The sequence below is a fragment of the Aphanomyces invadans genome, assembly GCF_000520115.1.
Source record: "Aphanomyces invadans strain NJM9701 unplaced genomic scaffold supercont1.10, whole genome shotgun sequence".
NCBI classification, from domain to species: Eukaryota; Oomycota; class Saprolegniomycetes; order Saprolegniales; family Verrucalvaceae; genus Aphanomyces; species Aphanomyces invadans.
The window spans coordinates 229264-251665 of record NW_008580155.1 but is presented as its reverse complement, the minus strand read 5'-3'; the positions used below and the strand labels follow the sequence as shown (position 1 = coordinate 251665).

The following is a 22402-nucleotide window of genomic DNA, read 5'->3' as shown; positions in this document are numbered from 1 at the left end:
GGCTCGAAGCCATCTCGCCTGCTCCTGATCTCGTACGGTGACGATCGAGCGCGGACCAATCAATGAGCGATATTTAAGAAACTGACCAATCAGATTGCGTGTCCCCAGAAAGGTCAGGTCGGTGTAACGGTGAAGTAACCGAACGGGCGAGAAAAAGTCGAGAAAAACCTCGAAAAAAACGTTCTGGGATCGATCGAATGAAGGCCACATCATCCTTGAATCATGCAGTTTAACGCCAACGCATTGGACCTACACGACAGAGACGTGGATCTACAGCAGCCGCGAATCCATCAGCCAGCCACACCCTCCATCGAACGGCATGACGACCCAACAGATCGTCATCTCTGCTTGCAGGGATCATTGCTGTACACGTTCGAATGATGCACATCCTTGCTGCAGTAGTCCATAGCAGCAGGGATTTCTCCCTTGTTGAGAACGGCGGCATTCCTGATGTCGTGCATGGGATGGATGCATGGTGTGACTGCATGTGAGAGATTCCCAAGCAATGCCTCGACAGGGCCAACCGCACGTTGTATCCAACTTCGCATCTGTATTTTTGTTCCTACTTCTTGGCCGCCCGACGATCGGCACGCGTGGTGGCATGAAAACCCGATCGGATGACGGCGACGGAGCGGCTCGATTCGCATTCTTGGCAGTTGACGAAATGCAATCGCGTAACGTTGTCGCGGGTCAAGGTCGTGTTGGGCGAGCGGCACATTTGGCACGTCACGTACTCAGTGATGTACTTGCGCAGCAGCGACTCAATGTACTTGGGCACGTATCGGCCGCGGATGATCAGGCGCTGCGTCCCGTCCAAGTTACCGTCCGTCCCCAATTCGGACAGCGTGAATTGCAGCACGTGATCAGGATTGCGGTGCATCATCTTGCAGATTTCCTGGAAATTGACCCACAACGTCTTCTTCGTGCCGACACGCATGAGCTGCGGCGGCTTGATAATCGCTTTCTTGCGGTCCGCCAAATCCGGGTTGTTCTCGTGCAGTTTGTTCATGATGCGATCCAGCATTTCTTCGTACGTGTACGTGCAGGTCGTGCTGGCAACGGCTTCACCAGAATCTTTCTTGTCCGTACTAGTAGCAGCAGATGCATCGGCAGCGGCCGCATCATCGTCGTTGGCAGCGTCCCCAGCATCGTCTTTGGTTTTCTACTCGACATACATCAACGTGCTTACAATGTTTGCAAACAAGATCGTTTGACGCACCTTCTTCGTGGTCTTCTTTCTCTTCTTCTTCAAGTCAAACATGGCAGCGACATCTTCAGGGGCGGGCGGCGCCGCAACTTCTTCGGCATGTCCGGGAACGGGCAGGTTGTCCGCCATTGTCCTTGTTGGTTGTATTGTGTTTGGGCCACTCGATTAATGTCGTGAAATTTTAAACCTGCATCACGCAATTTAAATAAATAAACGAACCAAACACAGACTATTAATCATCATCATGAAAATGAATTATAATAAACCGAAAATCACCTCCCTCGTCCCAAAAAAATTCTTGAGGCGTCGTCGTCCTGATTGGTCAAGTTGCCACAGCGCCAAGGACCGTCGTCAAGATGGACGCCGAACTGAAGGCGCTCGAGGCCGACTTGACGCGCGTCCAGAAGGCGAAGGCTATGGCACTAGCGCAGATTGACATCCTCATGATGGAACAAAAGGCTCTCCAGGCGAAGCTGGATGCGGATCGCCTACAGCGACTTCGCGCCGAGGAACGTGACGCTAGAATCAAGGCTGCAATGGCTGTCGCCGTCCCAATGCCCATTACCGTTGTGTCAAACGAGGCGGCCTCCCCTCCAAAAGTCGACGACGTCCTTCAAGACTATGTCGGGGACCATGAAATTGGAGACTACTGATAGCGACACACCCGTTCTTGTGGTGTGGCTGCACCAAGCGACATCCATTCAGGTGCAGCATCTCGCGACACCCACTATCGCATTGCACGGCACCAGTAACAAGGCCCATCGTGATCGATCTCCGTGCTGCTGTGGCGTCACCCGTAAAGCCCCTAATCCGCGCACCATGCCATGGTGATGTTGTAGGTGGCGCTACTTTTCTCGATATGCATCTCAGGCTAGATAACATCGTCCCTATAAATGACCAACGCCGCTGCGCAATCTTTCTTATCCATAAAGCTCTGCCTCCATCTGCGCGTTTCGCGGGGCCTCGCGAGCGGCGGCTACATGCCGCCGCTCGGACCCGTTCTCCGTGGGAAATATCTTTAACCGGATCGTCCGTCTTTATCCGGATTTTTCAAATGGCCGAGACCGATTGGTGCTCACGACTGGTCGATGCAAAATTGAACAACCTGGCCAAGGAGGATGGCGACGACGACGGCGTTCGCCAAGGCCAAGGTAAGAAGCCTCAAAGTCTGGATGCAGTTGTGTGCTCATGCAGCAGGACTCTGCTCTACGTAGCTGGTGATGAGCTGCAGCTTGGCGCCGTACCATATCCAGAACGCGAAGAAGGGGCTGGAAGACCAGTTGAACCTCATGCTGATGAAGTACTGCGATCCTGTGCAAGGCGTGCTCTTGGCATTTAACTCGCTGCAAGTGATCAATCCATATGGCCACATTATCAATGAAACGCCATACATCCACGTGCGCATCGCGGCGGACGCGCTCGTGTTTCGCCCGACTCCAGGCATGCAATTGACAGGGACCGTGAGCAAGGTCGGGAGCAACCACATTGGTCTGCTATTGGCAGGAGTGTTCAACGTGTCGATCGCCGCCACGGAAATGCCATCTGGCTTCGTCCACAACTACCACGAAGACGCATGGATTGGCCAGGATTCGAGCGCGATTGCCGTTGACGACTCGGTCGAGTTCCGCGTGGTCAAGTACGTTCTCGCTTGGTTCCTACTTATTCTTGACTTGGATGCTGCTGCCATTGTAGAGTACACGTGGCCCACGGGGTGATCTCGATCGATGGTTCCATGCGATCGCTTCAGCCGGTGGCAGATGCGGTCAAGTCACCAAAGAAAGCGTCATCGAGCAAGAAAACCGCCAAGGTCCCCAAGAGAAAGCATGTTGCGTTCGAAGACGACGTCGTGGAAGCCCCTGTACAAAAGAAGAAGTCGAAGAAGCAGAAAGTCGATGACGACGACGTCGTGCCCGTTGTCGCCACAAAGAAGGCGAAGAAGGCCGAGGTCGACGAAGCCAACGAAGAACTCATTTTGCCTGTCAAAAAGGCCAAAAAGGCCAAGAAACACCACTGATATACGCCGAATGCACACACTGTTCCCTCGCCTGTCCTTGAAATCTCATGGCTTTGTCGCCCTTGTCGTCACAACTGGAAAGGCACCACACGCTAGCGTCAAATGTGCCAGTCGATCACGCAAATAGAGCTAGCTCACCGGCGCCCACGAGTGGATGCAGCGATGAACCAAGCCAAGGACACTCGCGTCGTCCACTCAATGGTGATGACGACAATTCGCAGTATCTGGCTGCTCCTTTTATCTTGGAACCGAATTGTGTGCTCGTTGTTACAGCAACATTGGAAGCGGCGCACCACTGCATTGGTCTGTGAACTCGACGTAACGATGGAAAGGATGCGATCTGCCAGTTGTACCTCTGCCCGGCGGAATGAGGCCAACTGCCATGTCCGCACCACCGGGCCAACGGGTTTGTCGTCGATGCGCCATGTCCTGTTCAGTTGGGCACATGCGGTTGAGTGTGAAAGGGCACGTTCCTTGGTTCACCCAGCCGAGTTGGCTGCAAGACGCAGTCGTGTGCCTCGTACATGGCTACATGGGCCAAGTTGCCGCCCGATGGTATCTCGTGCCGCGTGGATTCATCGTGTTTTGGACGATGTGGGACTCGCTGGAAGATGCGCAAGGTGTGTATGACATCGACATGAATACTGTCGAGAGTTTTCCCGTCACCAAGATGCGCGAGGGCGGCGTGTTTGCGCACGACGAGCGGGCGCACGTCGAAAGCCAGATCTGCAGACACATCCTCCACCTCCGCGCCGTGACGACAAACCAGGCCGATCGTTCGTTTCTGTGCGTGTTTACGCACATCAGCTACGATGTTGTGGACGCGGCGGGCCGCCGGTTTCCATTTGCCATGCTGTACTCGGAGGGGAGCGAGGACGAAGCCACGGGGTTCTATGCGGTCGTGAGGCATCGCGACACACACGACGTGGTCGCGACGTGCTGCGGCGACGGCAATGTCGGCCACACGTTCATTCAGTGGCACGATGCGTCGCTCACGCACATGTACGTGCCACACGAAGGCGGGGGATTTCTCCCCACGATGTCGCGCAATTGCATCGTTCGAACCAAATCGATGGACTGCCACCGAGGATGGAGCTTGCTCATGGAATATTTGAACTCGACCGACAGTCGCCGCGGCCTCTACTTTAGCCACACGCGCCACGAACTCGAGAGGCTCGTGCCGGTGGCAGCCAAGCTTGCCCATCCGTCCAAGTGGTGCTTATTTCCCCAACCAGTGCCTCGATCGCTCGTCGTGGACGTTGCCGCCATGTACGTGAAGGGCCTTGACGTGTGGACGCCAGGAAGAGAGAATGTCCCGATGGTTGTGTGGCAGGTCATCGCATCGTTCATCGGAGAGCTCGTGTTCTGGGACCACACGTGCAGGGCACTGGACCAGCTCTAGGTGCCACACTCCGTCGAAAAAATCCCTCCTCTGTCAATCGTCGCTAGCGACAAGCTCTTGACCATGGTATAACCCTTGGAACCGAGTGGGCTCGCAACAAAATGTCTCGTACGCGTTGTTGCAGCTTACTCGACGAATGACTTTCTTTATAGAGTACTGGCATTCCTTTCAATTCGATTCCAACGAGACTAGCGACGCGACCTTTGGATCCACACCATGGACGCGTTCGCGATCGTCGAGGACGCGCCAATGCGGTGATGGCGTCTGGCGCAGCCATTTGAAGTCATGCACTTGGGCCCACAGCCCCGTGTCCGTGGCCAAATCTGCAGAGTCCAGTTGCGCGGCAAGGCCGTCGTACTGGAGGGCGTAGCTCGTAAACCCGAGGGTCGCGCAATCCTCGATGATCGGGTGGCTCTTGACGCGGAGGTAGAATGACGACGACGTTGTGTGGTGTACACGCAACTGGCGACACGCAACAACAAACGTGCAGTTGCTGCAGTTTTCTAGCCACAACGATCCGTGGATCGGGCCCGTGTAAATGGTGCAATGCGACAGTTCGGTGCCACGGACGGCCGACGTCGGCACTCGGATCACGACAATGCAGTGGGAAAGACGAGCAAGACTCAAGTCGGGGCTGTCAGCCGCCGTGATGTGCAGGACCGCATGGGCCTGGTCAGCGTACTCCAGTTCGTGGTCATGCGCTGGATTCGAAGGTGCAAACGGCACAAGAGGCTGTGGTGGTGGAGGTAGTGGGATGCCACCAGCCGTCTTCAGCTTTGCCCGTGCCTTGAACGTGAATTTCTTCCGCGGGGCAAGAGCCGTTCGCTTGGCTTCGATGGCTTGCATGAGGCGTTGGGTCAGTGCTTGCGTTGCCCGAATGTCGTAAGGGGGGAGGTACAGTGTTGCGGCAGCAGCGAGATCACGCAGCGCGTGCGTGTGCGTGCACAAAGCGTCGAGGGCGGAACTGACATTTGTCGATGAACCTTCGATAGTGTCGAGTGTACGCCATACGTTGGCCTCTTTCTCGCTGAATTCGGACCAGAACGCATCGACTGCTTCCGCTCGTGAAGTGCCCGACGTAGTCGACACCTGTGCTTTCTGCCGCTGACTTGTTTGTTCACGTTGGGCAGCTCGTGCGTCCTCGACAAGTCGGACTTTTTCCTCCAGTGATACGTCGTCATGGACGACCAGGAAGGGTGGAAATTCCCCAGACACGTTGACACTGTCTGGCCGCACAAACACGCCGTGTAGCGGCTTGCAATCAAAGTACCGCTGTGATCCTTGGGACCCATCATTCTTGCCAAAGGGCATGTCCAATCGGACGCCTACCCATTCACCAGGCGGAATGCCTTGGACGGCCCCAATGTAAGCGATCTCGCCGCGGCGCTTACCGCTGATTTCGCATCGTTGGCCGACTTGTAGATCCATCTTTGGCCGTTTGGTGGAAACAGAAAAAACTGAAATGATTGGCTTGTTATAGACCAATCATTATTGATTTGATTTGTGATTGGCTTAATTTACAAGCTTTTACTTGTCGTTTGAATATAGGATTGGCCCATGTATCATATATTTGACCAATTAAACTTTACAATTGAACAAGAAACGTTGTGGACATTTCCTTGTGATGGCTGCGCAAGCCTTTCGGTCGTTGGCGCGGCAGCGGCGTTCCCTGTACAAGTTCCAGAACAAAGACATTCCGAAGGACATCCTCAAGGACATCCTCCTCACGACGCAGGTACATCCCTCAAGCCTTGCATGACAGTCTCACTGTGTGCGCTCTTCAGCGCGCACCGAGCGGGTTCAATCTCCAACCATACGCATGCATGTTGGTGCAAGATCCCACGGATCGAAACGCGTTGAGTGCCGCTATGCTCGGAGACAATGTGCGCAAGGTGAAGGAAGCACCGCTCATCGCCGTCTTTGCCGCCGACCTGGGTATGGCCAGCACTGTTGGTTTGTGGTAGGGATGATGAGATGATAGAACCGAGCAAGCGGGTGCCTGCAATCCAAGAAATGATGGCCACAGCGGGCCAGTCGACCGCGGACATTCAACAACTCCCCCTGAAGCTCCGTTTCTTTGGCGGCGAAGGCCACCTGGCAGGCGTCATTCGCAGCGGCATTTCGACGGCGCTCACGCCCTTTCAACCTGTCCCGACGTACGTGCCGACGATAGCATGGTCGTACAAGTCGACCATGCTGGCCGTGAGTCAATACATTTTAGCGGCGGAATCCCACGGCATTGGTACACTTCATTTCTCATGGGACTTTGCACTCACATGCCCTGTCGCAGGGAGCTGCGTCATGGAAGGATTTGACGAGACGTGGGTGCGCCACGCGCTCGACATACCCGATCGGTACTCCGTGCCGGTTGTGGTTGCCTCTGGCTATGCCGCCGCCGAAAACTCGCAGCCGCCATCGCCGCGACTCGACCCATCCCAAGTTTTTTTCGGGGCCAAGTTTGGGGCGCCCACCTCCATCTTTGACGAAGAATAACAGGGCGTTGTCGCGAGCGAAACATCGTGTTGAGATTGTTGCGCTTCGTCCTCAAAAACGTGCAAAGTTCGATCCGTCATATTTAGAGGACATGCCATGAGTCCGATAGAATCCATCGACATCCCGGTGGTGGACGGATGGTCCGCTTGACAACTTTTCGTGTGCCGAGCTCATTTTTTCATCCCTGTTACATGCACTTTCGATACGCTTACGTCGCACCCGTGGGGAATGGCCAGGTTTGAAGCGTCACATTCCGTCTACAGGTTCCGAGCGCGACGGACTTCCATGCCGTTTTGCACACGTTTGCCATTGCGTCTGGAGATGGTGTGCCGAGCGACTCTGAAAACCACCGGAGCATCCAACGATGCACGCGTCGACATAGACGCTCCACGACTCCAACGACGGCGTGGCGTATCTATCCACGTGGCATGGAGCGCAAGGGATGCAGCCCACGGACCAGCTTCCCTCCACGTGGATGGAGGTCTTGCGTCGAGTGCAGTTTATTCCACTTGCCAATGTGTTGATAACGTCGAGTTGGGTGGAACGAAATTCGAGTACACGTTGGATACAAAATCGAGAAATCCTGTGTTGCGTCCTCTCCTACGATCGATTTTTACTCCATGACTTCTTCCTGGGGGCGCCGCGGCCGATCGTGATGTGCCGTTCCAAGCCCTGCCCGACGCTCTCGTGGGAAAGACCAAGGCGCTCGGCGCAGTCGTGGGCCAGCAACCGCTCGTAGCTGTTGAGGGATGGGCTCAGGTGCAAAGTGTCCGTGCTTGAGGACGCCGCATACTCCTCGATCTTCTTGACGAGGCTGTGCGAGCTGTCGGCCGAGACGGCGGCCGCCTTCTTGGCAGGCGGCTGCTGTTTGACTGCGCCATCGTCGTTTGAAAGCGCGGTTTTGGGGACTGTCGGCTTCACGGAAACATTGGCAGCCTCGACGTCATCCGATGAATCATCGCTGTCGCTGGAAAGAGCAGTCTTGGGGGCAGGCACAGCCTTCTTGACCGGCACCACGGGCTTCTCATCGTCGAAATCGCTCTCGTCTTCGCTCGACAGGTCGGTCACCTTTGTCGACGGCATTGCCGTGGTTTTCGCAGCAGGGTTCGCTTCGACTTCGCTCTCGTCGGAGCTCGAGTCGGAGGTGAGTTCCAACTTGGGGGTGTGCACAGAAGTTTTCTTCACTGACGCCGCTGCGGCCGGCTTTTGTACTTTCGCCGGGGGTTCGTCGCTGTCATCACTCGAGTCGTTCGGGAGTTCAGTCTTGGGGTAAGCGCGAACGTTGCTGGTCGGGTGCTGGGTCTTGGTAGGTGAGGTGGCTCGAACGGACGGCTTCGCCGATGCCGACGGCGCGGCGGTGGTGTTCATAGCAACGGCTGCAGAGGTTTGGACCTTCAAAGCTTCGCGACGATGCGTGCGGAACACCTTGAACTCGTGGACGGACCAGCTGCATTTACTGCAGTAGTCGACGTCGCACTGCACGCAATGGACAGTGGCGGCCGCCCCGCGGCATTCACCGCACGGAGCGGCCTCTTCGACTTGCGGCACCGCGGCGCGAACATGTTTGGACATGATGCGGGATGCATGCAGGGAAGCGTCGCAGGCGGCACATAGACCAGCCTCGCATTGCGCACACGTGATAGTGGCCGTGGCCTTTGTGCATTCCCCGCAAGTGGCTGCAGGCGACTTGTTTTCAGACGATGACGTGGCGGGTTGGGTTTTCGAGAACTCTGACGTTATACCGGTCTTTGCTTTCTTGGTGGGAGGAGGCGACATTGCAGCAACGGAAGTCTCTGCAGCCTGACTGTCTTCCGACGGGCGCTTGGCGGCGACAGCAGTCGTTGGGTCGTGACTGAACCTGCACACACGCTGGGAATGAAGCAACACAACCGAGGGTGGCAGCATTACCAGCACTTGTCGCCTTTGCGGCAGCCCTTGGCCAAGTTTTTGCACAAAACGTTCAATCGACCTTTGAGCGCCGTGTCAGGGTCGTGGCTGAACCTACGGCCACGCACAGTCGAATGAAGGGAGGCCAATATCGATGCAAGACGTACCGGCACTTGTCGCCGTAGCTGCAGTTCCCTCCCAGTGCGATTCGATGGCAGAGCGTTTGCGACTTGTTGGCCACGTCAGACTTGGTGGCACTCGGCACAGCATTGGCGGGGTCGTGCGAGTAGATGCACTCGTCCATGCGAGTGCATACGCCACCGAACTCGACCGTTGGGCACAGCTTACGTGTGTGGAGGTACCTGTGGCATGGTGACAAATGCACGACAGTAGTGTTTACGTGTCGAACTACGTACGTGCAGGCGTCGCCTTTGCTGCAGCGGCCTTTTCGGAAATGATAGCACGTTTTCGTAAAGGCTTTGTTGGCGTCGGTGGCTGAAGCCGTCGTAGTCTCAGGCGCCGCGGCAGCAGCGACAGGTGTGGCCTTTGCGATGGATTTGGTCGGTTTGGCCGTTGTGGCTGGCGACGGAGCTGCTGGTGCTGTGCCACGCTTCACCGACGGCACAGGCTCGGACGTGAGCGCGACGAAGATGCGTTGGCCGCCAACCACAGCGTTGTTCATGGACGTGACGGATGTCGTTGCAGACGTAGGCTTTTGAAACTCAATCGCCCTATGCCAAAGATCAGGTTGTTCGTCACGTCAGAGCGCCACGTACGCAACCCCGTTCGCGACGTGGAGGAGGTTGATTTTGCCAAACTTCTTGAAGAGAGGCCGGAGGCTCTCCTTGCCCATATCATGGGGGAGGTTCTTGATCGCAATATTGCACCCAGGCGTGACCGACATGGCAGGCGAGCAATCGAGTGTGCGGCGTATCTATGCAATGGGACAGCGTGCCTGTTGGTTGGCGCTGCTGTGGCAGGCTCGGACATAAAATGGCTCAACGTAATGGCTATCGCTTTGTCTTGCATAATGTATGCTGGGTTGACGAAAATAATATTATTGACCGATACACCATGTAATTTGATGAAATTCGGACGAATCTGGACGTTGATTCGTCGGCTTTATCGCCGAATTGATTGGATGAATTTGTCAACTCATTTCATATGATTGGACAAAAAGATCGTTCCACCCGCCGCCTGTCATTCGAGTCGAATTCTTGGACATCGCGCCTCGTTCCCCGCTCGGCATCATGCTCCCTCGACATGTGCAACGCAAGCTCCGCTCGTCCATCTGCACCCCGATGCACACCCGCTCAATGGCTTATTGGTCCGAAGAGGACAAGGCCGAACGTGCCCAACGCGCCCGAGAGCTGCAGGACGTTGTGATCGTAGGAGGTGGCATTGTTGGCAGCGCACTCGCGTGCAACCTCAAGTCGAACCCTGTCTTCCACGGCAAGAAGGTCACCGTGATTGAGCCGTCGCCTCCTAACAAGTTAGATGATGCCAACGCACCGTTGGGTATCCCGGACGCTCGTGTGTACACGATCACACCGGCGTCGAAGAAGCTGTTTGAAGCGATTGGGGTCTGGGACAAGATCAAGCCCGAACATATTGCGCCGTTCGGCCACATGCAAGTGTGGGATGCCATGGGCGATGGATTCATCCGCTTCGATGCGGCCAAGGCCCAAGTCAAGAACGGTCGCGATCTCGGGTACGTCTTGGAACACGGCGTGTTGCAGCGGGCGTTGGCGCTTCGCATGGAAGAACTCGCGAGCCAGGACGACCCAAACCCGTTGCAAGTCCTGAGCCCTGCCGAGGTACACCTCGTTTCATTGTCCTCCAATGTACTGACCATTACGACTTCGCCAGGTGCGTAACTTTGAAGGCCCCGGTGAAGTCCAACGCGCCGGCATTGTGCATTTGGAAGACGGCAGGGAGATTCGCAGCCGTCTCGTCGTCGCCGCCGACGGCGGCAAGTCGATGGTACTTTTATGTTCATCTTTGCCTTGATTGGCTGAAATTCAATCGTTTGAACCAACCATCGGTCGTAGATCCGCAAATTGTCTGCTCTCGGCACATGGGGCTGGACGTACGACCAGCAAGCAGTGGTGGCGACCGTCAAGACGGACCAGATCAACACGACTGCGTGGCAACGCTTCCTTCCTTCGGGACCGATTGCGCTCTTGCCTTTGCGCGACGGGTACTCGTCGGTTGTGTGGAGCACGAACGAGAACCATGCGATTGAACTCAAGTCGATCTCGCCGGAAGAGTTTGTCGCTGAATTGAACGAAGCGCTGAACAAGCCTTCGGAGACCCCGTCGCCTCCGCAAATCCCTATCCTCGGCAACCTCTTCCAAGGCATTCACTTGGCCGCGCAAACGGTCTTGGCCGCTGGTGCCCTTGCCGATCCATTCCAATCGCCGCCGAAGGCCACCGAAGCGGTCGGTCGCCGCGTGTCGTTCCCGCTCAAGCTCCAGCATGCGACTCGGTATGCCGGAGACCCCTCGTGTGAGATGACCCCAGATGGTTTGTCGTAGGTACTCCAAGTATGGCGTGGCGTTGATCGGTGATTCCGCGCACTCGATTCACCCCTTGGCTGGCCAGGTTCGTACTTTGTTCACGATATATGTCGCAATCGTGGCCCGTAATGCGAGGCATGACGTAGGGGTTGAACTTGGGTTTGGCGGACGTGACGTCGCTTGGCAACCTCTTGTCGCAAGGCGTCCAAGCTGGCGTCCACTTGGGCGACGAGCAGTTCTTGCAAAACTACGACAATGACCGAAAGAAGGCCAACATCTCGATGGCATTGGCCATGGACGGCTTCAAGAACTTGTTTGGCCCTGCCCCTGACGCCGTCCTAGTCGCACGCAACGTCGGCATGTCTTCGTTGAACGCCGTTGACCCAGTCAAGGTAAGCCAATTTATGGACAATGCTGTCGTGGCTCTTACATCCATTTGTCTCGCAGACGCAAATCATGAAGTACGCCATGGGCTTGTAATAGATGCATAGATGACGACAATGATGTGACATCATTCGATCTCTTCATGTCTTGAGGCAGCGAGGGCATTCGGCTCTTCCAGTACCTCATTCATATCTCCTGCACAGTTAATCCACCTTCCCATGTGCATACACGCGGCGCCTTGGACATCGCGACTCTGCTTCCCCCCCATCCTGACTTGATGTGGCTGATGCTGCAACTTTCCCGCGTTATTTCGGTTATCCGGATGATTCGAATCAGGAAATTATACAGAATCCAACCATCCATGGAGTGAAATGAAACGTTCGAACAAAAAATACTCCGGATAATCCTTACCTGAACAATCTTGGCGGTCACGATGCGAGGCGTAGCACGATGGCTGCAGATGCGCGACGACGACGACGACGACGGGGACGACGAGCAAGTGGAAGATATTGAATCTGAAGAAGATGATGGCGAATTCGTGGATGGTGTCACGTTGAGGAAGGACGCAACAAAGAAGGGAAAAACAGAGGCAGCGGCACTTACGTCGAAAAAGGCACGGCAGAAGAAAGGACAGGATGGTGACAAAGGACAGCTTCGCATGAGTTCCTTCGTCAAGAAGGCGTCGTCACCATGTCTGAGCCATTCATCGCCTGGTGCTCATTCCCCACATCCCAAGGATCACGAATGTTCGAACGGAGCAAATGCGACTGTCGTCTCCATTCATGACGACTCGAGCAACATTTCCATCACTGACGGATCCCCAGTACAGGAAGAAAAATCCGGCGTTATCGATGCCACTGAAAAATGCTTCATTGAGGTTCTTCAACACCAGCGCGACGACACTAGAGCTGCCCTGCCTGGATCAGACAAAGATGATACTTCGGTGAAAAGCAACGATGTCGACGAAGCTGCGGTGTCGCCATTAGATCGGGTTGACGACAGTGGCGCCGTGGTTAAGCTGAAGAGTGCAAGCAAGCGGAAACCGTGGACAGATGTCGATTCCCGAGATGTCAAAACTAGGGAAGCGAACGAAACTCCTTTGAAAAAGCAGTGCGTAATGGCTGACGCGGATGCGAGTAAATCGACCGAAGAAATTACTGGCGTCACACCGAATGTACAACTGGCCCCGGCTTGTAACACCGCCATAGATGCGGCGCCCAAGATGATGGCGATGGGCCGGCCGAAGCGGAAGGCTGTCATGGATGCCGCGGCCAAAGTTGTGCAGAATGTTGAGATTGTCGATGCGACGGTAGCTCGGAGGGCCCCCATTCGATTGAAGACGTTGCGAAGGGCCAATGCGAACTCGAACGACTGCATTTTTGTGAACCCACCTCCTCTATCAAAAACACCGGCCACCCCGATCAAGGAAACCGACGACTGCGTCCTTGTCGATCCTCCTGCATCTTCCAATGTATTTGGCAAAACACCCAAGAAAGCTGCGTCCACGTCGCTGTTCTTCCTCACGACAGAGCAGCGGGACGTCGCCAAACGCCAGGAAGCTGCTCTCTTGGAAGAGCAGAGGCAAATCGAAGCCATGCTCAAGTTTCAAAAAGACTTGGATCGACGTAAGGCCCTTGACGTCTCGTTTTTTGCAGGACGGAAGGTCAACCCGTTCTTTCAGCCGCAAAAGCCCCACCACATGGTCACGATCCTGGACGACGACGATTCCACGATCATACGGGACACCAATGCACCTCCTTCGACATCGGGTATTTTTTGGAAGAAGGAATCGGCAGCGTTGTTCCCCGCGCTCTCCCATGTGAATGCATTGCCACCCTTGGTACCGACCATTATCATCAATGGATCGAAGCCACGTCGGGCTAAGCTTGACCCGATCGTCACGCTGGACGACGACGAAGACAGTGCCAGAGCACATATCTGGCCACAACTGCGTCATCACCAACACGTCCGTTTGCAACTTCAAGCGCCTCTGGACGACATCTTTTGGTGCGTGGTGCCTGCCACACCTCCTACCGGACAAATCGATGATATCACGACGACACCGCAGTATCTCCACTGGCATGAATTCTTTCAGCAATTACCCCGAGGCGATGCGTCGTTGCTTGTGGACAAGTACGCCCCTCGGTCGTCCCAAGGCGTCGTTGGAAATAAACATAGCGTCAAGTGGCTCTGCGAATGGCTTCGGGCGTGGAAGATTTTCCGCGACGGCAAATCGTTGCGGCGTGTATGTGAGCAATACCACGATTTATTTGCTGCCAAGACGGGTGCAGATGGCACGTACTTGTCGGACGACGACGACGACCCAAGTGACGAGCTCCATCGCGTGTTTGTGCTGCAAGGCGAATCCGGCACAGGCAAAACGTGTTGTGTGTACGCGTGTGCGCAAGAGTTTGGCTACGAAGTGCTCGAGATCAATGCGGGCCAACCTCGGTCAGGGAAACACTTGGTCGAGCTGGCTGGGGAAGCGACACAGTCGAGGCGCGTCGTGCAAACTGTGCACCTTTTGGACGCCCCCGTGGCGAAATCTGCGACGAAAAAGCACAAAAAAGGCAAGAAGAAGCGAGAGGACGTGCCGCTCTCGACAACGTCCCAAACACTTGTTCTGCTGGAAGACGTTCGTACAACAATCTGGTCCAGGTGGAAGAAGGACGGCAATTTGTCATCGATGTATTTTTTAGGTGGATCTGTTGTTCGAAGCTGACAAGGGCTTCATGACCGCTCTTAACCAAATCGCCAAGCACGCAAGATGTCCCATTGTCCTCACGTGCAAAGGTATGGTGAAGGCATCCCCCCGCTCTGACGGAACTCTCTCTACTGCTGGACTTGGTGTTTGACATGGCTTTGGATGGATAGACATGCCAGACAACTTTCCGCCGTCGTTGGGCCACGTCAAGCGCACATTTTCGCGGCCGTCGCAGATTGAATTTCAAGCGTATCTTACTGCAGTCGTGCGAAATCAGCCATCTCTGGTGACACCGGGTGAAATTGCCATCGACAGGCTCTTTCACGTGTGCGACGGCGACATACGACGAGCTTTGCATCTGCTTCAAGTCCATGGCAGAGGCACCGGCCACACCCCAACTGCTGTCCCAGTACGCTGGACGTGTGCAGCACTGGTACCACCGATCGATGCTGCAATTACGTTGGCGGCGTCGGCTGCAAGCCACGACAAGGACCTGTTGAGCAGCGCGTACCTCGAGGAACTCGTTTCTCATTTTCCGCATGACAAGGACAAGAAAATCGAGCAGTTGGCAGAATTCTTGCGACTGGACGCGATCGCGGACAGTCTGTCATTGTGCGATGTGTGGTCGACCACCACAACACGATTCTCGGCGCAATCGTTCGAAGTAGGCGAATTCGGTTCCATGCGTATGGCTCAGCGTATCGATAGGACGGCCAAGACTGCTCCAACCATATCGTGCACTCGGAATTTCTGCACGAGAACCTACAAGACGTGACCAGCAGCGTTCGGCTGCAGGCTTGCCACGTCACGTTCCACGGCCGCGCAAAGTCGGCCACAACGGACGCCACTTGTATTCAATATGCGATGGACTCCCATCTGCGCCACCGAAAAATGTACGACATGCCATGCTCATGAAACCTATATGGTTGACCAGCAAGGGAATAGTGGAAACCGGCGGCGCATGATGGCGCAATGCATCAGGAACTTGGACGCGACTCTCGCTCCTATCAAGGGGTACGTCAACGCACGACGAATGTGTGCTGACCCATCGCGCACAGAACGACCGTGGCATTGCAAGGCCAGGGCGCAGTCGTTGACACGATCCCGATGATGAGCAAGTTGGCGTCCGTGGATGCGTCCACCCATCAACACAAGCGGAGATCCTCGAAGTACGTTGAATCTTTCGATGGAGCAATGGATATGACACCTGTGGAGTAGTCGCCATGGCTACTTGAACAAGATCTTGTCGGACGTCCAAGTTGTGGCGTCGATCGAGTCGTGCACGCGCTTTGGTCCGGCACTGACTTGACAGAACTTTAGACTTGATTACCCTCCAAGTACAGACTCCCTCTCCTACGATTGTGTGGTGGTGGCCTTGGCATGGCGCATGCTCTTCTTTGTTGGTGCCAACCCCTGCATTTTGGCCTTCATTACGGCCGCCAACTTGGCTTCGAACTCGGTGTGTTCGAACGACGTCACCTACATACATCGATCGCACTTGATGAGCGATACAAGAGAGAGGAAATGCTTGTACCGCCGTCGAGATCTTGATCTTGTGCTTGTTGTTGCCATTCTTGACTGCCCGAATGAGCCATACGTTCGGCCCAGCTTCCACGGCATGCGCGCGAAGCAACTTGCCAACTTTCTCGGACGGAACTGCACAAAGTTCGTTTATCATAAGCATGCAGCATGGCATGAGACGAAGAAATCACATACTGCTCTTTGTGTTCACTGTCACGGAAGGATTAGCGCCATGGATCTCTTGCGCGAAGAGCGCCTTGAACTTCGGGATGAACTCCGCCGCCGTCACAAGCACCATCTTGAATTCGTTGTGTCACCCCCTTTCACAGGTTTTCCGGATAAACGTATCCGAATGACGATCGATAAACGTCGAGACGAGCGTTAACGCAGCGGCATGCCAGTGGCGAAGGATGCACCTCAACTAACTTGTACATCGGCCCCCCATCGCGCGATGTGTTGGTCGAGATGGTAGCATAACTCCCGTGGGAAAGTGTTGAAAACGAACCGAAAGACGGCCCATCTACTTTACAGTTGGATCCATCCACTGGAATGATGCGCGGGGGCAGGTAGACCGGGACGCAACCATCAGGAACTTCCGACGAGGTTGTCGTCGTTTAGGGAGATCATTGCACCGTGAGCTTTAAACGCACGAATGTCGTCGCTTACAATGGCGCGGACGACGGAGGTATCGTCGCGACCTTAAGGGACATACTACATAGTCGCATCCGGTTCCGAACGCGGCTCGGCGACGCGTAGTTCACTCGCGAGCTTGGGCATTTTGGTCATTCTTCATTGCGAAATGCAGACTGGTCACCGTCACTCCACACTCTGCCATGTTGAAGAAAATAATGCTACGCGTGTTCACCTCTGTTACGTGTTCGAAGAATCGTGCAGCAAAGAGATTTGCGCGGTCCCATGCGGCCAGGTCGGGCTGGAAGAGAGAACGTTCGACTGGGACTTGGTAATTGACGGGGAGGTCGGAGAGATCGATTTCGCATGGGACGTGATGGGGGCATTTTGCCACATGAGTCATTGTCCTTCCTTGGAGACGAAGGCGTCGCCTTGATCACCTGGCGTCTGCTTTCCCAGCTCTTCGTGGCACTTACGGTGGACGACAACGGACGCGTCTGCTCCGAAGAAAGCTCTTTATCTAGCGCATGCTTCGAGTGATGTACTGTGATGCTGCCATGCTGGCATGACCAGCGTGTATGTGTGGAGGTCTCCATAATCCCCGACCGCTTTACCATGGCCCACGTCGCCATCCTTTCTGTCAGCGCCGCTCGCGCGTTCGCTGTAAAAGGTACCACGCGGCGGTACGCTGCGACGACGCAGTTGTGGAATCGACGGAGACATCGCACAGGTATTATAGAGCGACATTTGAAGACAAGATCGAGGTTCTCATTGCGTCCTCCCCGCGCGCTCTACACTTCAAGGAATGGCGTGGTGATGTCCTTGACCATTCAACACCCAGTGGTCCTGAACCGCGTGTCGGGGCCGAGCCCGATTTTCCGTCTGAGGGGTTGACGCGCCATGCGCTCCCAGCAGCGTGAGTCGAACACACAGGCTTCAACTTTTCGGCGACATATCGCGGTGGTTTTTGCCTGTGGACGGTCGAGCCGTCCCGTCGATGGAAGTCCGAGGAAACCTCGTTAGTAGTCGAATATCTCGATGGGGACATGCGGTGGCGGAATTCGTTTTGATTTCTTGGTGGGTGGGTTCGACTTGTCCGTTGTCGATTGTTTTCCCACCGCCGCGTCTGCTTTCTTCGTACGTTTCTTGGACGTGGCGGCGACGGGCGCCTTCTTCGGCTCTTGGACGTAGCACACGACGGCCGCAATGCGTGCCGCATTCAGCCGCTCGAGCCAGACGATCTGAGTGTCGGACAACCGGTCCCTCGGTCCTTTCACCTCTACAAACTGCGCTTCGACTGTTTGCTCCAACATGGCGTCCATCGGCGCTTCGTCGCTTCCAGCGGCACACCACGCAGCAATATCGACGCACTTCATATCGCCATCCACGAGTTCCATCGCGTAATCTGGCCCGGTTGCACCTTGCCACTTCACCCGGAGCATGAACAGATCCGGCAAGCCGCTCGTTTCCAAGTGCTTGACTGCAGGATGGATGCACAACGACGTCGTCTTAGCTCCGACCTACGCAGTCGAACGTACCCCACACGTCGATCAAGTCTGCGAGCGCGCGACCGCCCATGCCGACCGCCATGAGTTGCATATACTTGAGCGAAAACCCTTCCCAGTTAACCAACGCGCATTGCGTGCCCTGCTCAGCGAGTTGTTCAGACATGTCGCATTCAGTGGCGCGATGCATACTTCATGTGCGCTCCACGTTGCTGCCAATCGAGCACACAAATCTTTCCGCGAGGCCAGTCGCAAGGTGTGAAGGACATCGTCGATGGCCGCCGCTCGAGCGTTGTAAAACGTGTCGGCATACCTTGCGTCCAAGTCTAACGGACGGCTCTAGCCACCAAAGCAAAACGGTCGCCACGTCATTTCAAAGCAGACTGCCTTGAGCACCTGGAATGGCGTCTGGAATACGTCAGGGATGCTCTCCATAAAGATCACGTCCCACAGCAACAGCCCAAGCAACGTCCGAAACTGGGACCCTTCGTGGTGCGTGCCGTGCCAGCCTAGGCATGTCGAGCAAGTCATGCGATGCTCCGCCACACTCGGTACTGCTCCCAAACAACTCGAAACACAAACTCGTACAACTCACCGTCCAATTTGTAGTGCTGCAGCACGAGTTCCTCCACGGAGCACCCTTCGTCGTCGTACCCAATGAAGCGCGATTTCTCACCCGTCGCTCGATTCAAAGGTCGACCGTTGATCGTGTGCGTCGGAAACTGCGCTGTAACTTCGTTTTCCGTGGCCACCGCTGCCTTCGTCAAGCGAAGATGTCTTCGAACCAGGTCTTTGCGGTCCGCTGGGGACACGTGGCAGTCAGCAAGGGCCTGTTCACACACGGCGCGCGCTTCGTGCGGCTGCTTCATGTGGAGCTCGAGATTGATCGCCAGGCGCGTGTACCATGACCCGCTACAACCACCCGTTTCCAACGTGCACAAACGCAAGGGACCTCACCGTTTGTGTCGCAGCACTTGGGTGGCCAGGAGCTCTTGCAGCAGGATCAGCGCCTTGTCGTACTGCCCCAGCTTTTCGTACAGCGCAATCGCTTTGTCGAGGCATCGGGCGAGGCCATACGTGGCGTGATACGGCTCCAGGAACACCCGGTCGTGAGCGCGTGAGCTTCGAATGGCCGTCGCCAAGCAGGTCCGAATTTCACTCACGAAAGCGTCCAGGTTTGGCACGGCGCTCAAGAAAATCTACAGGTCGTCCCATTCGTGTCGGAGGTCTTTCGATCGAGAGAACTGACTCGACGCATTTGGCTCGTCGATTCCTCAGCCCGAAACATGAAACACCTACGTGGACGCTGGCGTAGCATGCGAGCTTGTGGAAGGGCGCGTCGTCCAAAGCAAACGCGAGAACGGACGGTGGTCGAATGTCGAGCCACTCGAGGGACAATTCGGCTTGCCCGTGTGGCACCAAATCGTCGAGACCCACGCCTTCCACGACGAGCGCCATGGCATGCCGCAGCATCGCGGCGCATTCAAACGTGACCAAAGCAGCCATGTTGGGAAAAATAGTGCAAGTTCTGGCGAATTTGACAGGTTGGAAAGTTGCCAGCTTGCCGAATCGGACGAGAAGGCCGGGCCAAGCCGTCGGGTTGTACTGCGTCGCGGAGCACTGCCAGTCACTCCACGCGGCAAATTTCGCAGGTTTCTGGCTTGGTGGCACGGAGAGCGTCATGTACATAAGCTGGTGCATGCGATAGAATGTATCGCGGGTCTCGGGGTGGATTTGAAACAGAGTCAGTGGGGGAGAGTGCCTCTCGGACGATCGCGCGGGGCTGTTCACGACCGCGTGCAGCTATCACAACGCGGATGAGAGTTGCTTTTCCACCGCGAGGGACTCGCCATACGTGCTTTGCCAAAGGATGAAAGGACCCGTCGAGGCGACGCTGGGTTGTCACGAAATTTCGAACCCGGTCCAGCATCTCGGTCTACACGACAGCAACACTGGCAGTATCAACACCACGCGTGCCATGAGAATACAAGGCAGGAAGGAACTTGACGCTGACCTTTGTTTTGTACCGCACATCCGATTTCGACTTGGACGCGCCGATGGCGACCATGACTAGTTGGATCTCCGGAATCGTGCATGCGCACTTCATCGCGTCAAGGGCGTCCACGTACGAATCTTTCGGGCAAGGCCGAATGAACTTTGCACACTCGAGGGCGCGGATTGCTATCTGGATGGATGGCTCGGACAAGTCGGGGTTCGGGTCGAGGCGTTCTGCGATCACGTTAAGAGAAGACAACCGGAACCACGGCCCTTTGCGCTGGAAGAGGCGTGCGTACACAAGTTGCGCCACTGGTGGGAGTGCAAGAAATGTGTCGATCGCATCGTGCTCATCTTGCGTGAGAAGGTTGGGGAAGATATCTTTCTACATCACGACTCACTCAAAGCCAGGATCGCGCATGTCTAGTTGTCATTGTACTGTGGATTGCACGATGTGAACAAAATGGTCCACGTAAGCATTGCCGTGCTCTTCCTTGATCCCATCTTCGACTCCACCTTCCGTAGATACGTCGACCTCGTCCGGCGCGCTTGCAACAGCATCGCCCATGGAGATCTTGACTCTTGGACTTTTTCGATTTCGTGAGTGCGTTTTAGGTATAATTCACTAAAACGCCCCGATGAACAGGCTAAATAGTTTGATTGGCCACTGATTCCGGCGCCAACTGCGTGTCGACCGACGCGGCGCCACGGCAAGGACCAACTCAAGTCGGACGGCGCTTGGTGAGGACGGGATGCTGTGCACGCAAGAGTAAGGACCGTACGGGTTCTTCTAGGAATCACCCAGCGTCGAAGGCGTGCGCGCGATGAATTGTGGAGCAGTATAATCCCTCCACAGCGCGCCGGTTTTATTCCACATGGATTGTGTGTGCCTGGAGCCTACTTGAACCACCTCCCAGTGCCCACAACGTCAAACGAAGTGCGCACGTCAGTCCACGGTTGTGGTGTGGTGATCGCGTCTGGCAAATGCCCCGGATCCACTCGCCCTCCACGGGTTGTCAATCGAGGGCACACACCATGATGCACGAATCCCTGCGCGAATTTCCTCGTAGTCCCCAAGCTGCATCGCCTACAATACCCCATCTCCACTGGCGTTGTTTGCGCGCTCTCACGCCGAAACGAGTGGCCGATGACATCGCTCGTGTAATGTGTCGTCGGTTCCTTGTCACGGCAGTCCCTTCACCTTTGGTTTACTAAAGATCAAGTGTCGCACCGTTAAAAACACGTTTCAAACACAACTCCAAGGGTTTTCCGCGGAACTTCCCATATATTTGAAAGCAGTTTACGCATCCCTTCCTGTGCGAAATCCTGTTTTAAACCTGTTGCCCCTCCCACGACCACAGGTTTATCATCCCATGTATCTTGTGAATACGCAGCCCTCCATTTTACAACATCTGTCGTCGTCCATGCTTGTATCACTTTTCAATCTACTTTCTTTTTCTATACCATGTCATCCCGCCTACCCCTCCAAATGAATGGTGTGGCTGTTGAAAGATGTGCCTCGCGCATAGGGTTAAAATCGATGTTGACGGATTTGATTGGTGGAATCGAAATAACCGACACCGCACGTGAAGATCACCCTTTGGCCATTCCTGGATTTGATCCCAAAAGGCAAGATGGTTGCTGTTGCTGGAGGTGATGGCGATGCCGCGAGCGGTGCCAAGATCTTTAAGACCAAGTGCGCGCAATGCCACACGGTCGCCGCGGGTGAAGCCCACAAGCAAGGCCCTAACCTCCACGGTTTGATGAACCGTCAATCCGGCCAAGCCGAAAACTACTCGTACTCGGCTGCCAACAAGAACTCGGGTGTCGTGTGGACGGACGAAACCTTGTTCGAATACCTTCTTGCCCCCAAGAAGTACATCAAGGGTACCAAGATGGTGTTTGCCGGCTTGAAGAAGCCCTCCGAACGACGAGACTTGATTGCGTACTTGATGGAATCCACCAAGTAAGCTATCAACCAAGCCGTATAGATTACCTTTTGGGAAAGAATACGATTATATATACTCTCCTGCTGTCGTGTCCTGTTTGTTCCCTGCGATCGTGTGAGAGTCGACGTCTTATACGATGAGGGCAAGCGATGCTGCAACACTCGCGTTTCTCTGTGCATACCGCTTTGTCTT

General features: G+C 55.3%; 12 protein-coding genes across 13 annotated transcripts; 7 read left to right on the top strand and 5 right to left on the bottom strand.

Moving 5' to 3' along the window:
- Positions 1-271: 271 nt before the first annotated feature.
- Positions 272-1374, bottom strand: H310_05730 (hypothetical protein). Its single transcript, XM_008870541.1, has 2 exons — positions 1220-1374; positions 272-1162 (listed from the first exon to the last, which is right to left on the bottom strand). The coding sequence occupies exons 1-2, from the start codon at positions 1334-1336 to the stop codon at positions 563-565; spliced, it is 717 nt and encodes a 238-aa protein (XP_008868763.1). The 5' UTR covers positions 1337-1374; the 3' UTR covers positions 272-562.
- A 119-nt stretch (positions 1375-1493) lies between these two features.
- Positions 1494-2137, top strand: H310_05729 (hypothetical protein). Its single transcript, XM_008870540.1, has one exon. It carries the CDS (start codon positions 1685-1687, stop codon positions 2036-2038), a length of 354 nt encoding a protein of 117 aa, XP_008868762.1. The 5' UTR covers positions 1494-1684; the 3' UTR covers positions 2039-2137.
- Positions 2138-2290: 153 nt separating this feature from the next.
- H310_05728 lies at positions 2291-3278 on the top strand. Of its 2 annotated transcripts, none has more exons than XM_008870538.1 (3): positions 2291-2358; positions 2422-2843; positions 2900-3278. In XM_008870538.1, the coding sequence occupies exons 1-3, from the start codon at positions 2326-2328 to the stop codon at positions 3219-3221; spliced, it is 777 nt and encodes a 258-aa protein (XP_008868760.1). In that variant the 5' UTR covers positions 2291-2325; the 3' UTR covers positions 3222-3278. The 2 variants fall into 2 exon arrangements, with proteins under 2 accessions (XP_008868760.1, XP_008868761.1); XM_008870539.1 differs by having other exon boundaries at positions 2405-2843.
- Positions 3279-3753: 475 nt separating this feature from the next.
- Positions 3754-4623, top strand: H310_05727 (hypothetical protein; the record flags this gene model as incomplete). Its single annotated transcript, XM_008870537.1, has 1 exon — positions 3754-4623. The coding sequence occupies one exon, from the start codon at positions 3754-3756 to the stop codon at positions 4621-4623; it is 870 nt and encodes a 289-aa protein (XP_008868759.1).
- Positions 4624-4710: 87 nt separating this feature from the next.
- H310_05726 (hypothetical protein) lies at positions 4711-6071 on the bottom strand. The gene has a single exon (XM_008870536.1). The coding sequence runs from the start codon at positions 6049-6051 to the stop codon at positions 4792-4794; it is 1260 nt and encodes a 419-aa protein (XP_008868758.1). The 5' UTR covers positions 6052-6071; the 3' UTR covers positions 4711-4791.
- Positions 6072-6222: 151 nt separating this feature from the next.
- Positions 6223-7303, top strand: H310_05725 (hypothetical protein). The gene is made up of 4 exons (XM_008870535.1): positions 6223-6358; positions 6408-6558; positions 6605-6865; positions 6914-7303. Exons 1-4 carry the CDS (start codon positions 6248-6250, stop codon positions 7114-7116), a joined length of 726 nt encoding a protein of 241 aa, XP_008868757.1. The 5' UTR covers positions 6223-6247; the 3' UTR covers positions 7117-7303.
- A 347-nt stretch (positions 7304-7650) lies between these two features.
- On the bottom strand, positions 7651-9975 carry H310_05724 (hypothetical protein). The gene is made up of 5 exons (XM_008870534.1): positions 9780-9975; positions 9420-9734; positions 9171-9365; positions 9025-9117; positions 7651-8974 (listed from the first exon to the last, which is right to left on the bottom strand). Exons 1-5 carry the CDS (start codon positions 9905-9907, stop codon positions 7717-7719), a joined length of 1989 nt encoding a protein of 662 aa, XP_008868756.1. The 5' UTR covers positions 9908-9975; the 3' UTR covers positions 7651-7716.
- A 220-nt stretch (positions 9976-10195) lies between these two features.
- H310_05723 (ubiquinone biosynthesis monooxygenase COQ6) lies at positions 10196-12133 on the top strand. Its single transcript, XM_008870533.1, has 6 exons — positions 10196-10820; positions 10873-10986; positions 11055-11491; positions 11541-11607; positions 11669-11914; positions 11970-12133. Exons 1-6 carry the CDS (start codon positions 10254-10256, stop codon positions 12000-12002), a joined length of 1464 nt encoding a protein of 487 aa, XP_008868755.1. The 5' UTR covers positions 10196-10253; the 3' UTR covers positions 12003-12133.
- A 180-nt stretch (positions 12134-12313) lies between these two features.
- On the top strand, positions 12314-15967 carry H310_05722 (hypothetical protein). Its single transcript, XM_008870532.1, has 7 exons — positions 12314-14541; positions 14606-14699; positions 14781-15274; positions 15319-15503; positions 15556-15624; positions 15669-15779; positions 15829-15967. Exons 1-7 carry the CDS (start codon positions 12340-12342, stop codon positions 15917-15919), a joined length of 3246 nt encoding a protein of 1081 aa, XP_008868754.1. The 5' UTR covers positions 12314-12339; the 3' UTR covers positions 15920-15967.
- Positions 15655-16467, bottom strand: H310_05721 (hypothetical protein). Its single transcript, XM_008870531.1, has 3 exons — positions 16327-16467; positions 16145-16266; positions 15655-16089 (listed from the first exon to the last, which is right to left on the bottom strand). The coding sequence occupies exons 1-3, from the start codon at positions 16427-16429 to the stop codon at positions 15964-15966; spliced, it is 351 nt and encodes a 116-aa protein (XP_008868753.1). The 5' UTR covers positions 16430-16467; the 3' UTR covers positions 15655-15963.
- A 1032-nt stretch (positions 16468-17499) lies between these two features.
- H310_05720 (hypothetical protein) lies at positions 17500-20835 on the bottom strand. The gene is made up of 10 exons (XM_008870530.1): positions 20701-20835; positions 20281-20646; positions 20122-20218; positions 19566-20069; positions 19224-19465; positions 18862-19178; positions 18663-18775; positions 18459-18605; positions 18300-18408; positions 17500-18241 (listed from the first exon to the last, which is right to left on the bottom strand). The coding sequence occupies exons 3-10, from the start codon at positions 20194-20196 to the stop codon at positions 17781-17783; spliced, it is 1968 nt and encodes a 655-aa protein (XP_008868752.1). The 5' UTR covers positions 20197-20218; positions 20281-20646; positions 20701-20835; the 3' UTR covers positions 17500-17780.
- A 1013-nt stretch (positions 20836-21848) lies between these two features.
- On the top strand, positions 21849-22304 carry H310_05719 (cytochrome c). The gene has a single exon (XM_008870529.1). The coding sequence runs from the start codon at positions 21896-21898 to the stop codon at positions 22229-22231; it is 336 nt and encodes a 111-aa protein (XP_008868751.1). The 5' UTR covers positions 21849-21895; the 3' UTR covers positions 22232-22304.
- The last annotated feature ends 98 nt before the right edge of the window (positions 22305-22402 follow it).

What these genes read in the sequence shown, in the direction of transcription:
- H310_05730 (XM_008870541.1), bottom strand. Translation starts at nt 1,336, where the DNA reads ATGGCGGACAACCTGCCCGTTCCCGGACATGCCGAAGAAGTTGCGGCG. An exon ending in GAAAGAAGACCACGAAGAAG is followed by an intron (nt 1,163 to 1,219) that starts GTGCGTCAAACG and finishes TATGTCGAGTAG; the next exon opens with AAAACCAAAGACGATGCTGG.
- H310_05729 (XM_008870540.1), top strand. Translation starts at nt 1,685, where the DNA reads ATGCGGATCGCCTACAGCGACTTCGCGCCGAGGAACGTGACGCTAGAA.
- H310_05728 (XM_008870538.1), top strand. Translation starts at nt 2,326, where the DNA reads ATGGCGACGACGACGGCGTTCGCCAAGGCCAAG. An exon ending in CGGCGTTCGCCAAGGCCAAG is followed by an intron (nt 2,359 to 2,421) that starts GTAAGAAGCCTC and finishes TGCTCTACGTAG; the next exon opens with CTGGTGATGAGCTGCAGCTT. An exon ending in GTCGAGTTCCGCGTGGTCAA is followed by an intron (nt 2,844 to 2,899) that starts GTACGTTCTCGC and finishes CTGCCATTGTAG; the next exon opens with AGTACACGTGGCCCACGGGG.
- H310_05726 (XM_008870536.1), bottom strand. Translation starts at nt 6,051, where the DNA reads ATGGATCTACAAGTCGGCCAACGATGCGAAATCAGCGGTAAGCGCCGC.
- H310_05725 (XM_008870535.1), top strand. Translation starts at nt 6,248, where the DNA reads ATGGCTGCGCAAGCCTTTCGGTCGTTGGCGCGGCAGCGGCGTTCCCTG. An exon ending in ACATCCTCCTCACGACGCAG is followed by an intron (nt 6,359 to 6,407) that starts GTACATCCCTCA and finishes TGCGCTCTTCAG; the next exon opens with CGCGCACCGAGCGGGTTCAA. An exon ending in CGTCTTTGCCGCCGACCTGG is followed by an intron (nt 6,559 to 6,604) that starts GTATGGCCAGCA and finishes ATGAGATGATAG; the next exon opens with AACCGAGCAAGCGGGTGCCT.
- H310_05724 (XM_008870534.1), bottom strand. Translation starts at nt 9,907, where the DNA reads ATGTCGGTCACGCCTGGGTGCAATATTGCGATCAAGAACCTCCCCCAT. An exon ending in CACGTCGCGAACGGGGTTGC is followed by an intron (nt 9,735 to 9,779) that starts GTACGTGGCGCT and finishes TCTTTGGCATAG; the next exon opens with GGCGATTGAGTTTCAAAAGC. An exon ending in CGCAAAGGCGACAAGTGCTG is followed by an intron (nt 8,975 to 9,024) that starts GTAATGCTGCCA and finishes GCGTGTGTGCAG; the next exon opens with GTTCAGTCACGACCCAACGA.
- H310_05723 (XM_008870533.1), top strand. Translation starts at nt 10,254, where the DNA reads ATGCTCCCTCGACATGTGCAACGCAAGCTCCGCTCGTCCATCTGCACC. An exon ending in AAGCTCCAGCATGCGACTCG is followed by an intron (nt 11,492 to 11,540) that starts GTATGCCGGAGA and finishes GGTTTGTCGTAG; the next exon opens with GTACTCCAAGTATGGCGTGG. An exon ending in TTCACCCCTTGGCTGGCCAG is followed by an intron (nt 11,608 to 11,668) that starts GTTCGTACTTTG and finishes GGCATGACGTAG; the next exon opens with GGGTTGAACTTGGGTTTGGC.
- H310_05722 (XM_008870532.1), top strand. Translation starts at nt 12,340, where the DNA reads ATGCGAGGCGTAGCACGATGGCTGCAGATGCGCGACGACGACGACGAC. An exon ending in CATTGTCCTCACGTGCAAAG is followed by an intron (nt 14,700 to 14,780) that starts GTATGGTGAAGG and finishes TTGGATGGATAG; the next exon opens with ACATGCCAGACAACTTTCCG. An exon ending in CATCTGCGCCACCGAAAAAT is followed by an intron (nt 15,504 to 15,555) that starts GTACGACATGCC and finishes GCAAGGGAATAG; the next exon opens with TGGAAACCGGCGGCGCATGA.
- H310_05721 (XM_008870531.1), bottom strand. Translation starts at nt 16,429, where the DNA reads ATGGTGCTTGTGACGGCGGCGGAGTTCATCCCGAAGTTCAAGGCGCTC. An exon ending in GACAGTGAACACAAAGAGCA is followed by an intron (nt 16,267 to 16,326) that starts GTATGTGATTTC and finishes AACTTTGTGCAG; the next exon opens with TTCCGTCCGAGAAAGTTGGC. An exon ending in AGATCAAGATCTCGACGGCG is followed by an intron (nt 16,090 to 16,144) that starts GTACAAGCATTT and finishes CGATGTATGTAG; the next exon opens with GTGACGTCGTTCGAACACAC.
- H310_05720 (XM_008870530.1), bottom strand. Translation starts at nt 20,196, where the DNA reads ATGCTGGACCGGGTTCGAAATTTCGTGACAACCCAGCGTCGCCTCGAC. An exon ending in TTCATCCTTTGGCAAAGCAC is followed by an intron (nt 20,070 to 20,121) that starts GTATGGCGAGTC and finishes GCGTTGTGATAG; the next exon opens with CTGCACGCGGTCGTGAACAG. An exon ending in GCAGCACTACAAATTGGACG is followed by an intron (nt 18,776 to 18,861) that starts GTGAGTTGTACG and finishes CGACATGCCTAG; the next exon opens with GCTGGCACGGCACGCACCAC.
- H310_05719 (XM_008870529.1), top strand. Translation starts at nt 21,896, where the DNA reads ATGGTTGCTGTTGCTGGAGGTGATGGCGATGCCGCGAGCGGTGCCAAG.